A 13,219-nucleotide genomic window follows, 5' to 3' on the forward strand; every position below is an offset into this window, starting at 1 on the left:
AAAGTGGAATAGATTCTTATTGGCTGTCAATGTTTTTTAATCATTCATCAGCTGAAAAAAGGCAGCCTCTATGCCTTCATTGATATCGCTATTCTCACAGAATTTGAATGATTATTTGAGTTTTAAGGCCCGTTCACACCAAGAACTATAACAATATCTATATTAGCATCCACACCAAAGTACGATAAATTTCTGTTTAAGTGTGTGCTGCATTTTTTGGCGTCTGCCACTTTAAATGCTTGAGCTCTTTAAAGTAGGATTCTAGTGCTTTTATCATTCTGATTGGCTGTCAGTGTTTTTATCGTTTATCAGCTGGAAAAAAAGTCACTATATTTATGAAGTGAAGTGACATACTGCCAAGTATGGTGACCCATACTCAGAATTCGTGCTCTGCATTTATCCCATCCAATGCGCACACACACAGCAGTGAACACACACACACACCGTGAACACACACTCGGAGCAGTGGGCAGCCATTTATGCTGCGGCGCCGGGGAGCAGTTGGGGGTTCGGTGCCTTGCTCAAGGGCACCTCAGTCGTGGTATTGAGGGTGGAGAGAGTGCTGGACATTCACTCCCCCCACCTACAATCCCTGCTGGCCCGAGACTCGAACCCTTTGGATTACGAGTCCGACTCTCTAACCATTAGGCCACGACTTCCCCTGGTCATCGAATGATTATAGTTGTGATGTGGACTTTGCCATTCACTTAGAATGATTAATTAGAATTAGATTATTAAAACTTAAGAATTATTGTTACAACATTTTTGTGAACGGGCCTTTATCGTTAGTTACGTTATTTGTGTGAACAGACCTTTATAGTTATCATAATAAATTTATGATCTTTTTTGTGAACAAGCCTTCATAGTTATCGTTCTTTTTATGAATGTACCTTTATAGTTATTGTTAAAGTTTTCATCCTTTTTGCGATGACCCTTTATAGATGTCATCCTTTTTGCGAATGAGCCTTTATTGTTATCGTTATAGTTTTTGGTGTGACCAGACCTTTTTAGTTATTGTTATAATTATCACCCTTTTTTGCAAACAAACCTTTATAGCCATTGTTATAGTTATCATATTTTTTTGCAAATGAGCCTTAATAGTTATAGTTATCCTTTGTGTGAATGTACTTTTATAGTTAGATCTTTGTGTGAATGAGCCTTCATAGTTATCATTATAGTTATCGTCCTTGGTGTGAACAGGCCATAAGACACCAAAGTGCAGAGGAAACTATATTCTTGTCTCTTATTTAAGAAAACAAGAAATTTAAAACCTTTTGAGAGTGAATATTCTGTATATAGTTGAGTGACAGAACAATAAAACTTCACATCAAGAATGGACCAAATGAGTTACAGTAATGTACAGCTCTGTACAACATAATATAATAACAGAACGGCACTTTAGAGCAACAGTGAACGAATGTTCTGTGCTAGTGAGGCAGCTTGAACGTGATGGCGACTGTACCTTATTCCTGGCCGGGATACGGTTTCAACAGTCTCCATAGCAGCCTGGTCTTTAAGTAGATACATACGTGAGCTAGCAATGGGCACTTGGTCATTGGTATTATTTTTTAACACACATGGGACATCTTGTATGGCGCACTCACCGACATGAGGTAAAGAATCAGACAATTGTGCACATAGGGCCAGATTTACTATCAGCTTGCGCCAACGCAAACCCTCATTTGGTGTTAAAAAACTACTGTCAGGATTTACTAAGACTGTGGGAAATTGGCACTGAAAAGCGTGGACAGTTATTTTTGCGACTCACCTTATTGAATATGTATTTGTAGAAGTTTCCCATTCGATCTGTAAATTTATGGGAGGAGAATATTTAAATGAATCACACATTTACGCTCGTCAATTCTCTGGTATTTGTGGCATTATTTAATGCCCAAAAAAGCATGCTTTAAAGCAGGCAGTAATTTGCACTGCCCAGGTTTAAAAATAGTACACTTCCATAATGTACTAAAAGTGCTCTATTTTCACGCAATACTTTTATACTTAATATACTAAAAATGATTCTTTAGTAAGATAAACTTAAGATCAACTAAGTGTAAACAAATTTGTTATTTTAGGACAAAATGAATATGAACTAAAATGTGCTTTTAAAATATCTCTGTATTTAAAAAAATGTATTTAGTTACCACTTGTACTACACTTGAGTGTACTAGTGTATGAAAGATGGGTTCAAGTGGTAGCTAAATACATTTTTTAAATACAGAGATATTTTAAAAGCGCATTTTAGTTCATATTCATTTTGTCCCAAAATAACAAAGTTGAGTACACTTAAGAAGTACAAAAAAATAATTTTTAGTATATTAAGTACAAAATTAGTGTGCGAAAATAGAGCACTTTAAGTACATTATGGAAGTGTACTATTTTAACCTGGGTGCTCTTGGTAGATTGCACTGGTCATTATGGAAAAGAGATATTGTTGAGATTTTTCCCCTCCCAACTATGCTTTTATGGAATTGCGTTCTAACGCTAATTTTCCCTGATTAGTAAATCTGGCCCATAGTCCCTTGAAACCGAAGACAAGTGTTCTGGTTTTATGGGACGGTGGTTTCTGAGGGAAACCTCTTATGTGACGCTGCTTTCGTCAACGTCACCCTCACAGACTTCTTCCACACACCCGCTACGATGGCCACCAATGCCCAAAACGCTAGATCCAATGCCATGCGGCCCACTTTGAGAACTGATTCCAAGAAGACGCCCAGAAGCAGCCATGTTGAGACAAGAGACGCTATTGTTGCTCATGGAATGTTGCGGAGACAAAACGGGGATCCCGCTTCTGGCGCCAACGCTTGTCTCATTGGCTGACTGGAGCTTTATGTGATGTGGTGGAAAAATGACCGACCTTTCGGATCTTGCTCTTCCTTCGGCCCTGCTGCGCCTCTCGCAATGCGAGCGATGCCTCATGAAACTGTCGCGCCACATGAACTTCTTCCCGCAGCCGTGGCAGTCGTAGGGTTTCAGACCAGTGTGGGTCTTCATGTGCTCCGTGAGGTGATGCTTCATCTTGAACTTCTTGGTGCAGACGGGGCAGTGGAAGGGCCGCAGGTCTAGGTGCATGTTAATGTGCCTATCCCGCATGCTCTTATGTGTGAACGTCTTCCCGCAGTGACACATGAAGACCTTGCCTGAACTTCCAGGTGCGCTACCGTCTAATCCTTCCATCCCACTCCCCAAAGCGCCTTGGCCAGGTAAGTGGACCGCTCCGTGTTCGAGGCTTCCTTTTAGAGACACCCCTGACATGCCTCCTGCGAGCCCTAATGGAGATGTAGATTCCAGGGCTGCTTGATTGTACAGGAGAATCTGGTTTCCCTGCATATCCAGAGGGAAGAGCTGAGCTCTGGCGGCTGTCGACTGAACCGAACCGAGCAGGGTGGACACTGTCCTGCTGGAGCATTGGTCAGGGTTCTCAGGAGGGTGTTGAGAGGACATCTGGTCCATCAAACCGCTCTCAAACTTGAGGTAGTCTTCCGAGGACTGGCAATAGTCAGCCTAGAGAAAAAAAGACATTTGAGTAATTGAGGATGGTAAGTTGTTGTTGGTGCACCTCAATTATGAATATTTTTTTAATGCTGTAGTTTATTTTTGTCCACTTCATCATATTATCTTTGCATCTCTTATTCCAATCCAGTTTTATCTATGGGTATACTATAGTATCAATCACTGATTTGCTGAAATTATCTGTTCTGATCCTTTTTTTTTTCTTTACACATTTGACAATATTTGATATACAAAAATATTTAGGCATTCAAATAAAAAGACATTTAAAAATTCCCTATAATCCAATCACATGGATTATTTATCAATATATTAAAACAATGTGGCATTTTTTAAAATATATATGGAAACAAGAACTTACACTTAAAAAACAAGGTTTTGATAATTTTTTCAAAATATTTGGTTTCAAAATATGAAGCAGTATATATTTAACATTAAGACAAAAAGTCCTGGGTATTTTCTTGTTGTCAAACCTTGTGGAGCATGTTTATTTGTTAATGTGATGAACTTCACCAGTGGTTATTCTGCTTGGACACCGTCTGATGAACTGATTTCATACATTCTTTAAACAATTACCTTGAGATCAAATCAATATAAAACTGGCTCACAAAAATGAAGTTGGTTCTACAAAGCTCTACAATCTTTTGTTTACAGATACTACATGGTCTGATATTTTTATATAATGCAATGAAATTAGTAGACTTCTTTAATGTGTGACAAGTGTCCAAAAGTGCTGGTGATAAAGCTTAAAAAAACTTCAAAAATATTACTTTATATATATATTTAAATGAGGGTGATTCTTCTGTTAGGAAACCTAAGACAAGGATTACATTCACTCACAAAACCCTATTCTTAATAAGTAATTTTCCAGTTAAAATATATAAAAATCCTTGACACAAAATAAATATACACGAGAAGCAACACTGCATAAGATTCCGACTTTTTTAGAGAATATACCGGTAATCTATATTTAATGCGAGTGTAATTGACCTTACTACACTGGCAGACTTTTTCACTTGTTTTAAGTATAAACGAGGTCAAAACAAGTGAAGAAATCTACCAATGCATTTATATTTTAACTAGTCATTTTTCCAACTTAACTGAACAAATAAAAAGCATATTAGAGTAATTAGCATGTAAAATAATTCTTTTTTTAATACAGATAAAATGGTACCCAATATATTGATAATATATTATCCAGTCCTAAAAAAATTAAGTTAATGCAAAACTACTGACCTGTGCTTCCATTTCAGCTTGTTCTCTGAGTCCAGAGAGGGTCCTAACGTTCGATATGTTAAATGTCCTGTCCCTCTCTCTGACTATCTCCATCTCTCGTTCCTCTTCATCGTCTCCTCCCTCCTCTCCTCCCGAAACCACGATCAGGTCGTCGTCTCTCGAGTGCTCCGTCTTCACCACCACCCACTGTTTTCTCGGCATGATGCTCGGCTGACTGTATGACGGCCGCTTCTGAGGTGGAGAAGAGTCTCCATCTTGATACGAAGAAACTCCAAAACTGTCGCTCACCCCAACCTCTTGATCAGAGACGGAGGTTGCGACCTTTTGCTTGCCTCCCCGATCTCTTTTCCTGGGAAACAAGAGCTCGTCGTCGTCTTCTTCGATCATGAAGCCTTCCTCTCCGCCGGAGGGCATGCAGTAGGTCGGGGTGGAGTGAGCAGCACCCTCTCCCACTGCTCCGGTGGTCACCATTGTTCCGCCGAAGTGTGCGTCTCTAGGACTGAAGTAATTGGTGCTGCTCGGTGACTGGCTCTCGCTGAAAGACGGTCGGCTGGGAGGTTGAGGAGTCGAAGGTGCGTCTCCTCCGTCCGCTGGGGCGACCTTGTTGGCGCCACCGCTCTGCCCTGCGCTCTCCTTGTCTCCGGATCCCTGAGCTCCACTGGAACCGCCCCTGCCTTTGAGAAGCTCAGTGCATTTGTCCACAATGTGCCACATTTGAAGCACACTGCCAACAGTGAGGTAGTTAACGATGTCTTCGCGAAGCATTCGCAGCTGGCCGGTGTACGCGCAACTGAGGACGCTCTCAAACGCCAGGGGGTCCATGACGGCCGGGATGGAGACAGTGGACATGTTCTTCAGCAGCACCTGGAAAGCAGAAACAAATCTGATAGAAACTGGTATCCCTAATAATATTAATTGTGAAAGAAAATTGGTCTGTGAAATGTTACAGAACTTGGCACCTGCTAAGATTTTGCACTTGTCTAATATAACTATATTGCAGCTCCTCATGTGTGTTGTATAGCTTTGAATTATTTTATATAATTTATTTTATATAGCTTTAAATGTATTTATATAGATTTAAATACATTTTACAGTATTCAACACTCATAAAAGTCATAGTGACAAAATATAGATTTATATTAGATTGATTGATAGATAATAAAATAAACATTTACTGCAATAAAATATATTAAAACCATATTTCTTCAGCTAGCTCCCAAGGCAACATTTCTCATTTTTGTATAGTTTAAGTAAAATAACTAAAACTGAAGAAAGAATGACTAAAAACGGTTACTAAATTATTAAATAGCGATTACTGATTACTAAAACTTTTAAATTAAAAACAAAATATTAAACAATTATTCAAAACATTAATAAAAATATGGAATAGTATTGCAGTTATACTAAAACACTTATTTTCATGCTATATTTTATTACACATATTTATTGTTTTATTTCTTCCATATGTTGTCTATGCAGCGTGTTCAAAGATAATTTGAATTATTCAGATTTATAGGCTTTTCTCAATAAATACTAACATACAAACATGCAATTAGTTTTATTAATGGGTCAGAATATTATGCAATTAATTTGATTTAAATTCTAGCTTATTATACATTTCATTATACATACTTATTGTTTTATTTATTTATTGAATTTATAGTCCATGCAACACACCTTCTTGTGTTCAAAGATAATTTGAATTATCTTGATTTTTAGGCTTTTCTCAGTAAATACTCACATATGCAATTAATTTTATTAATCAATCAGAATATCAGTCAGAATTCAGTCAATCTGATTGAGTCTCTTTCAGTGTTTGTCAACAACTAAAGTGAGAATTTCCAAATAGGAAATCACTTATCAGACCTAGCAACAGTAAGCAAGGGGATGAGGCCATGTAGAATCAGAGTGATCTACAATACATGTTTCAAGAGATCTTTTACACCATCTAGGCTTCAAGGTAAATATGTACCTGGTCATGGAAGTAAGGTGATGATGCAGCCAGCACACACCGATGGGCCTTGAACACCTGGCCCTGAACGTGGATGGAGAGGTCGCAGAGATGGCCTTCTTCACGCTGCCGATTCAGGCTGTCCAGCACTGAGGCCTGCACACTGGGGAAGCACACCTGCACCACTGAACCTGCAGAGTCACCATAGCCTTGGTCCGCCGTGGCCGACTGCATTCCTGCAAGGGAAGAGCATCATAAAATAAATTATAAATTTCAGTGCAAACTTAATGTTTGTCCCAATTTGCATGCTTATGCACTATTCTTATGCACTATTATGCACCGTTTTTATCATAAATAATGTAATTGGTGTTCCCACTGAAAATTCCAAAAAGAAAAGGTGCACTTCAAATGCCTGGATAATGCACTTAATTAACCGAAAAAATGAAGTGTAAAATGTCGGGACACTTCATGCAATTAATTGTTGCGGGAAGAGGAGGAAATATCAGACTCTGATGCCGGATGACAAAATAACCTTATATAAGTCATACACTAGACAGTTGAGTACATAGTGCACAGAATAAATATGTACACTACGTTCAGCGAAGCGACATAACTAACATTGGTAGGTCACATTATAATAACAACACGGTGGATATAGCACGTCCAAATTTCATTCATACCACCCATATTCATAATAAACAGAACGTAATTTTTTAACGGCCACAAAGTAAGTTCAAATTCAAATGTAGTACCTACTCCAACCAAGTACACAGATAGTGTACCAATAGTGTATAGTGCATCATTTGGGACACAACTTCACATTACAAAGGCTACTTCCACACAGCAACATTATACGGTTGTCAGTCCTGTTGTATTAAATTGCTGAATACATATTCACACACAGTTCGGTTATAAACCAGAGTAACAACAGAATTAATCTCATTTGCATAAAAATGAAATTTACTTTGAAAATGAATGACTTTCAGCCACTTTCACATGAAAAAAAATACTGTTTATATAATAAAGATATGCTATATATTTAATAAATGTTACATAAACATATTTTAGATAACATAAGTAGATAAACAAACAGCTGCTAAAAAGAGGTGTTTTGATTATCCTCATAACATAATACAATATTAATTTCGATCTCTTTGAACCCAGCAAATGCTATTGCAGGTCCAAAGAACAAGGGGCATTGACCAGGCACTGCATGAACACTTTATTTATTCACGTGTTAGGTAGTCTTTCCGTTGTCTAATAATAACATGCATCACGAATATAGTTTCCTCAGACCGTTATAATGCCTCAGTGTGAATATTTCGCTATCCATTAAAGTTGCATTGGTGTTTGGTCAACAAACAGGCTGTGGCTTGCGCGAGCTCTCTGTCAGCGTGTATTAAAATCATATTCGCCACGTATAAACTCTCAGAGCCCCGTTTAAGAGTTCGCGCACGGCTCTTATTCACATTAGCCAGCCGCTGCGAAACCGATCCGTGTGGCCTTAAGAAGCACGTGTCATAAATCAGACTCTTTTTATCGAGCAAGATATCTTACCGATTTAAATATGTCCGTCAGGCACTCAAAAGAGGGGTTTTCATTATGATAGATCGACGTTTCCCACCGTAATGGTGGACTGACATCGGGTTTGGAGTCTGGTTTTGCCTTTAAGAAATCCCAGACAGCTGCTCTAGACTCGGCCGACTAAAAAAGGGAAGCAGACACTGGATCCGATTCTCTATTGTCATGGCAACAAGTGTTGTTTTAGAGTATTAGAAACCATATAAATTATAACCATCTTATTAAAATTGTTACCACTGTTCCAGCCTTCAACAACAACAGAGCAGTTAGCTATGCTTCATCTAAAACAATTTGATCCAGAAATTTCCTTCGTTATTTTATTCTGATGGGTTTAAAATAAATTCAATTGGCAATTGTAATGTTTAAATAAATAATAAAAAATATATATATATACAGGTGCTGGTCATAAAATTAGAATATCATGAAAAAGTTGATTTATTTCAGTAATACCATTCAAAAAGTGAAACTTGTATATTAGATTCATTCATTACACACAGACTGATATATTTCAAATGTTTATTTCCTTTAATTTTGATGATTATAACTGACAACTAATGAAAGTCCCAAATTCAGTATCTCGGGAAATTAGAATATTGTGAAAATGTTCAATATTGAAGACCCCTGGTGCCACACTCTAATCAGCTAATTAACTCAAAACACCTGCAAAAGCCTTTAAATGGTCTCTCAGTCTAGTTCTGTAGGCTACACAATCATGGGGAAGACTGCTGACTTGACAGTTGTCCAAAAGACGACCATTGACACCTTGCACAAGGAGGGCAAGACACAAAAGGTCATTGCTAAAGAGGCTGGCTGTTCACAGAGCTCTGTGTCCAAGCACATTAATAGAGAGGCGAAGGGAAGGACAAGATGTGGTAGAAAAAAGTGTACAAGCAATAGGGATAACCCTGGAGAGGATTGTGAAACAAAACCCATTCAAAAATGTGGGGGAGATTCACAAAGAGTGGACTGCAGCTGGAGTCAGTGCTTCAAGAACCACCACGCACAGACGTATGCGAGACATGGGTTTCAGCTGTCGCATTCCTTGTGTCAAGCCACTCTTGAACAAGAGACAGCGTCAGAAGCGTCTTGACTGGACTGCTGCTGAGTGGTCCAAAGTTATGTTCTCTGATTAAAGTAAATTTTGCATTTCCTTTGGAAATCAAGGTCCCAGAGTCTGGAGGAAGAGAGGAGAGGCACATAATCTGTGTGGGGTTGTGTGCTGAGAGGGCTGTGTGCTGAGCCCATTTCTCTACTCCCTCTACACCCATGACTGCAGGCCTGTGCATGGATCGAACTTCATCATCAAGTTTGCTGACGACACCACAGTGATTGGCCTCATCAGAGACAACGATGAGACTGCCTACAGGGAGGAGGTACAGCACCTGGCTGCATGGTGTGCTGACAATAGCCTGCTCCTCAACACCAGCAAGACAAAGGAGCTTATTGTGGACTTCAGGAAGAAGAAAAGTGGAACGCATGACCCCATCCACATTAACGGGATGGTTGTTGAACGTGTCTCCAGCTTCAAGTTCCTGGGAACCCACATCTCGGAGGACCTGACCTGGACCACCAACACATCCAGCCTAGTCAAGAAGGCTCACCAACGCCTCTTCTTCCTTAGGACACTGAAGAAGAACCACCTGTCTCCAGCCATCCTGGTTAACTTCTACCGGTGTGCAATTGAAAGCATCCTGACCAACTGTATCACAGTCTGGTATGGGAACTGCTCAGCTGCTGACCGCAAGGCACTGCAGAGGGTGGTGAAAACCGCCCAACGCATCACAGGGACACCACTTCCTGCCATTGAGGACGTCCAGAGAAAACGCTGTTTACGTCGAGCTCACGGCATTCTTAAGGACTCCTCTCACCCTGACCATAGACTGTTTAATTTACTGCCCTCTGGGATGCGCTTCAGGAGCCTCCGAACAAGGACAAGCAGACTCAGGAACAGCTTTTTCCCTACAGCTGTTTCCCTACTAAACAATGCCCAATGATACCCCCCTCACACGTCACTACAAACTCTTCACCCCTCCCCATCATTAAATCGATTTAAAAAAAACAAAAAAACAATCTACACACTGAGTACTGGAAATGTTTATTTCTATGCACTTTCAATGTTCATTGCACTAGTGTTTATATATCTTAATGTATAGCTTTTCATATCCATTTGTAATTATATTCATAGTTTTTGCTCATAGTGTACATACATTTACTGCACAATCCATCTGTATAGTATGTTCATATCACCCATCTGTATATCATACTGATAGTATTTAAAAATGTGTAAATTATGTCCATAGTACTACTGCCTTATCTGTATATTCTGTACATATGTAACATATTGTAGGCACTGTATATCCTGTACCTCTGCTTATTGCACTTCTGGTTAGATTCTAACTGCATTTCTTTGCCCTGTACCTTAGATGTGCAATGACAATAAAGTTGAATCTAATCTAATCTAATCATAATCCACGTTGCTTGAGGTCCAGTGTAAAGTTTCCACAGTCATTGATGGTTTGGGGTGCCATGTCATCTGCTGGTGTTGGTCCATTGTGTTTTCTGAGGTCCAAGGTCAACGCAGCCGTCTACCAGGAAGTTTTAGAGCACTTCATGCTTCCTGCTGCTGACCAACTTTATGGAGATGCAGATTTCATTTTCCAACAGGACTTGGCACCTGCACACACTGCCAAAGCTACCAGTACCTGGTTTAAGGACCATGGTATCCCTGTTCTTGATTGGCCAGCAAACTCGCCTGACCTTAACCCCATAGAAAACCTATGGGGTATTGTGAAGAGGAAGATGCAATACGCCAGACCCAACAATTCAGAAGAGCTGAAGGCCACTGTCAGAGCAACATGGGCTCTCATAACACCTGAGCAGTGCCACAGACTGATCGACTCCATGCCACGCCGCATTGCTGCAGTAATCCAGGCCAAAGGAGCCCCAACTAAATATTGAGTGCTGTACATGCTCATACTTTTCATATTCATACTTTTCAGTTGGCCAACATTTCTAAAAATATTTTTTTTGCATCGGTCTTAATTGATATTCTAATTTTCTGAGATACTGAATTTGGGACTTTCATTAGTTGTCAGTTATAATCATCAAAATTAACGGAAATAAACATTTGAAATATATCAGTCTGTGTGTAATGAATGAATCTAATATACAAGTTTCACTTTTTGAATGGTATTACTGAAATAAATCAACTTTTTCATGATATTCAAGTTTTATGACCAGCACCTGTATATCACACAAAAAAAAAATCCTTAAAGTTATGGACCAAAGAAGATTAGTATTTTATACTGGAAGAGTACATTTGTGCACTGATTTGATCCCTCATAGGACTTACATGTTTAATGCTAATGTTTACAACATTTGACCAATAACAAAGGATTATTGCTTTAATTATATTACCATAGGATATCTTTTAAACATTGAAAGAAGCTTTCAGAGTTTGTAAAATTTTATTTCTTGAGAACAGTAGCAAAGTTCAAGTTACCTCAGTTTCATTTAAGTAATTTGACAAACTACGATTACTATAACTTGTTTGTAAGAGAAGCTATTCTCATTTGCATTTCCATAAAACTACAAACTATATCCACAAGAACGAGATTTTACAAACTTTGTCCATTTGGCATCATAATGAGGCTCATCACTGCATTACATGCCAAAATAGAAATTTTATTGATCACCTTCTGAGATGCAGTGAAATATGCATTTGGTGGTTGTTAAAACATTAATAAAAATTGTTTGCTAGTAAGAGAGAACATTAAAAATGCATCACAGAAATATAAAAATATACAAAAGACAGGAGAGATGAGGATATAAAATGAAAAAAATTCAGATTTTAAAAAAAGTTCAAAACTTAAAGAGACCACAGTGGAAATAACAGCTGAACTACTTCCGATTAGCTGAGGCTGTTCCGATGACACAGTCGTTCACCTGCAACACAGTAAATGTGACGGTGATGAAGATTAGGAGACTTTCATGAACTAAAAACACTGATGTGATCACCATGAGATCCCTCACCTTGCTGGCAAAGCGCAGAGAATTCAGCGACTCACTGAAGCTCTCTTCCTCAGGTGATATATTCACAAACATCAAACTGTACAGAGGAAAAGAAATGAGTCACATATTCATTAAATTCACAAGAACTATATTCTGCAAAGCCCTGAAAGAAAATATCATCTAATGCTATAAAACAAACATGTACTTGAGCATTATACTCACGTTTTGCTGTTGCCTCCGAGGCAGTTCTGGAGGAGGTATGTGAGCTTTGAGTTACGGTAGGGAATAAAGTTCTCCTGTAGAAAATTAATGTGAGAAAACATTATAGTCATATTACTGAAGACAACATTTATAGCTCACTACTTATAATGCATAATGTACCAAGAAATCTAGAAAACTGTAATTTTGGTTTTGAAAATAAACTATGATATTGCAGCGTTATATTCTCCAATAACTCAGAATTGGTTTCACATAGTTAGCTAAAAACATACCTTGTTGGCCAAAGCAGCGATCACAATTCCCAGATTGGTGAGGGAAGAGTTAATGGCGGTCATCTCCTTGAATCGCTCTCCTTGAGACTGACTCTTCTGAACTCTCTCACTACCGGCCAAATCCACCAGACACAGCACAGCTGAAACGCAATCAATAACAATCAGTCATACAATTAAAGTCAGGCATCAATATCAAATATAACTATGGGCAAACTCAATATGAAGACTAGGGCTGTCAAAATGGCTGAAAAACTATTTTTATTATTTTGCACTTAAATATCAATATTCGAAATTAAAAGGAATAATTTTAATTAGGGGGGAAAAAGGGGGGTCTTCTATCTTGAGCTAGACGCGAGTGCAACGGTGATAGATGACCCTCTAGAGACGCACAAAATATGCATTCAGTCTGAACGGCTTGGTTTCAGTTTAGAAGTAAACA

The 13,219-nt window shown here is 38.7% G+C and overlaps 2 protein-coding genes across 3 annotated transcripts in view; both read right to left on the reverse strand.

Moving 5' to 3' along the window:
• Positions 1–2,080: 2,080 nt before the first annotated feature.
• LOC306847123 (zinc finger and BTB domain-containing protein 22-like) lies at positions 2,081–6,931 on the reverse strand (the record flags this gene model as incomplete). Its single annotated transcript, XM_079380908.1, has 3 exons — positions 2,081–3,504; positions 4,747–5,610; positions 6,719–6,931. The coding sequence occupies 3 exons, from the start codon at positions 6,929–6,931 to the stop codon at positions 2,581–2,583; spliced, it is 2,001 nt and encodes a 666-aa protein (XP_079237034.1). The 3' UTR covers positions 2,081–2,580.
• A 4,798-nt stretch (positions 6,932–11,729) lies between these two features.
• The window catches only part of LOC306847233 (carboxy-terminal kinesin 2-like), a 28,713-nt gene continuing 27,223 nt past the window's right edge, over positions 11,730–13,219 (reverse strand). For both annotated transcript variants that reach the window (XM_079381067.1, XM_079381068.1), the window contains 4 exons: positions 12,781–12,920; positions 12,512–12,585; positions 12,311–12,386; positions 11,730–12,223 (listed from right to left, as the gene is read on the reverse strand). In XM_079381067.1, coding sequence (XP_079237193.1) covers positions 12,179–12,223; positions 12,311–12,386; positions 12,512–12,585; positions 12,781–12,920 — 335 coding nt within the window. In that variant the 3' untranslated portion in view covers positions 11,730–12,178. The remainder of the gene's footprint in view (positions 12,224–12,310; positions 12,387–12,511; positions 12,586–12,780; positions 12,921–13,219) is intronic.

The sequence above is a fragment of the Barbus barbus genome, assembly GCF_936440315.1.
Source record: "Barbus barbus genome assembly, chromosome: 27".
NCBI lineage: Eukaryota > Metazoa > Chordata > Actinopteri > Cypriniformes > Cyprinidae > Barbus > Barbus barbus.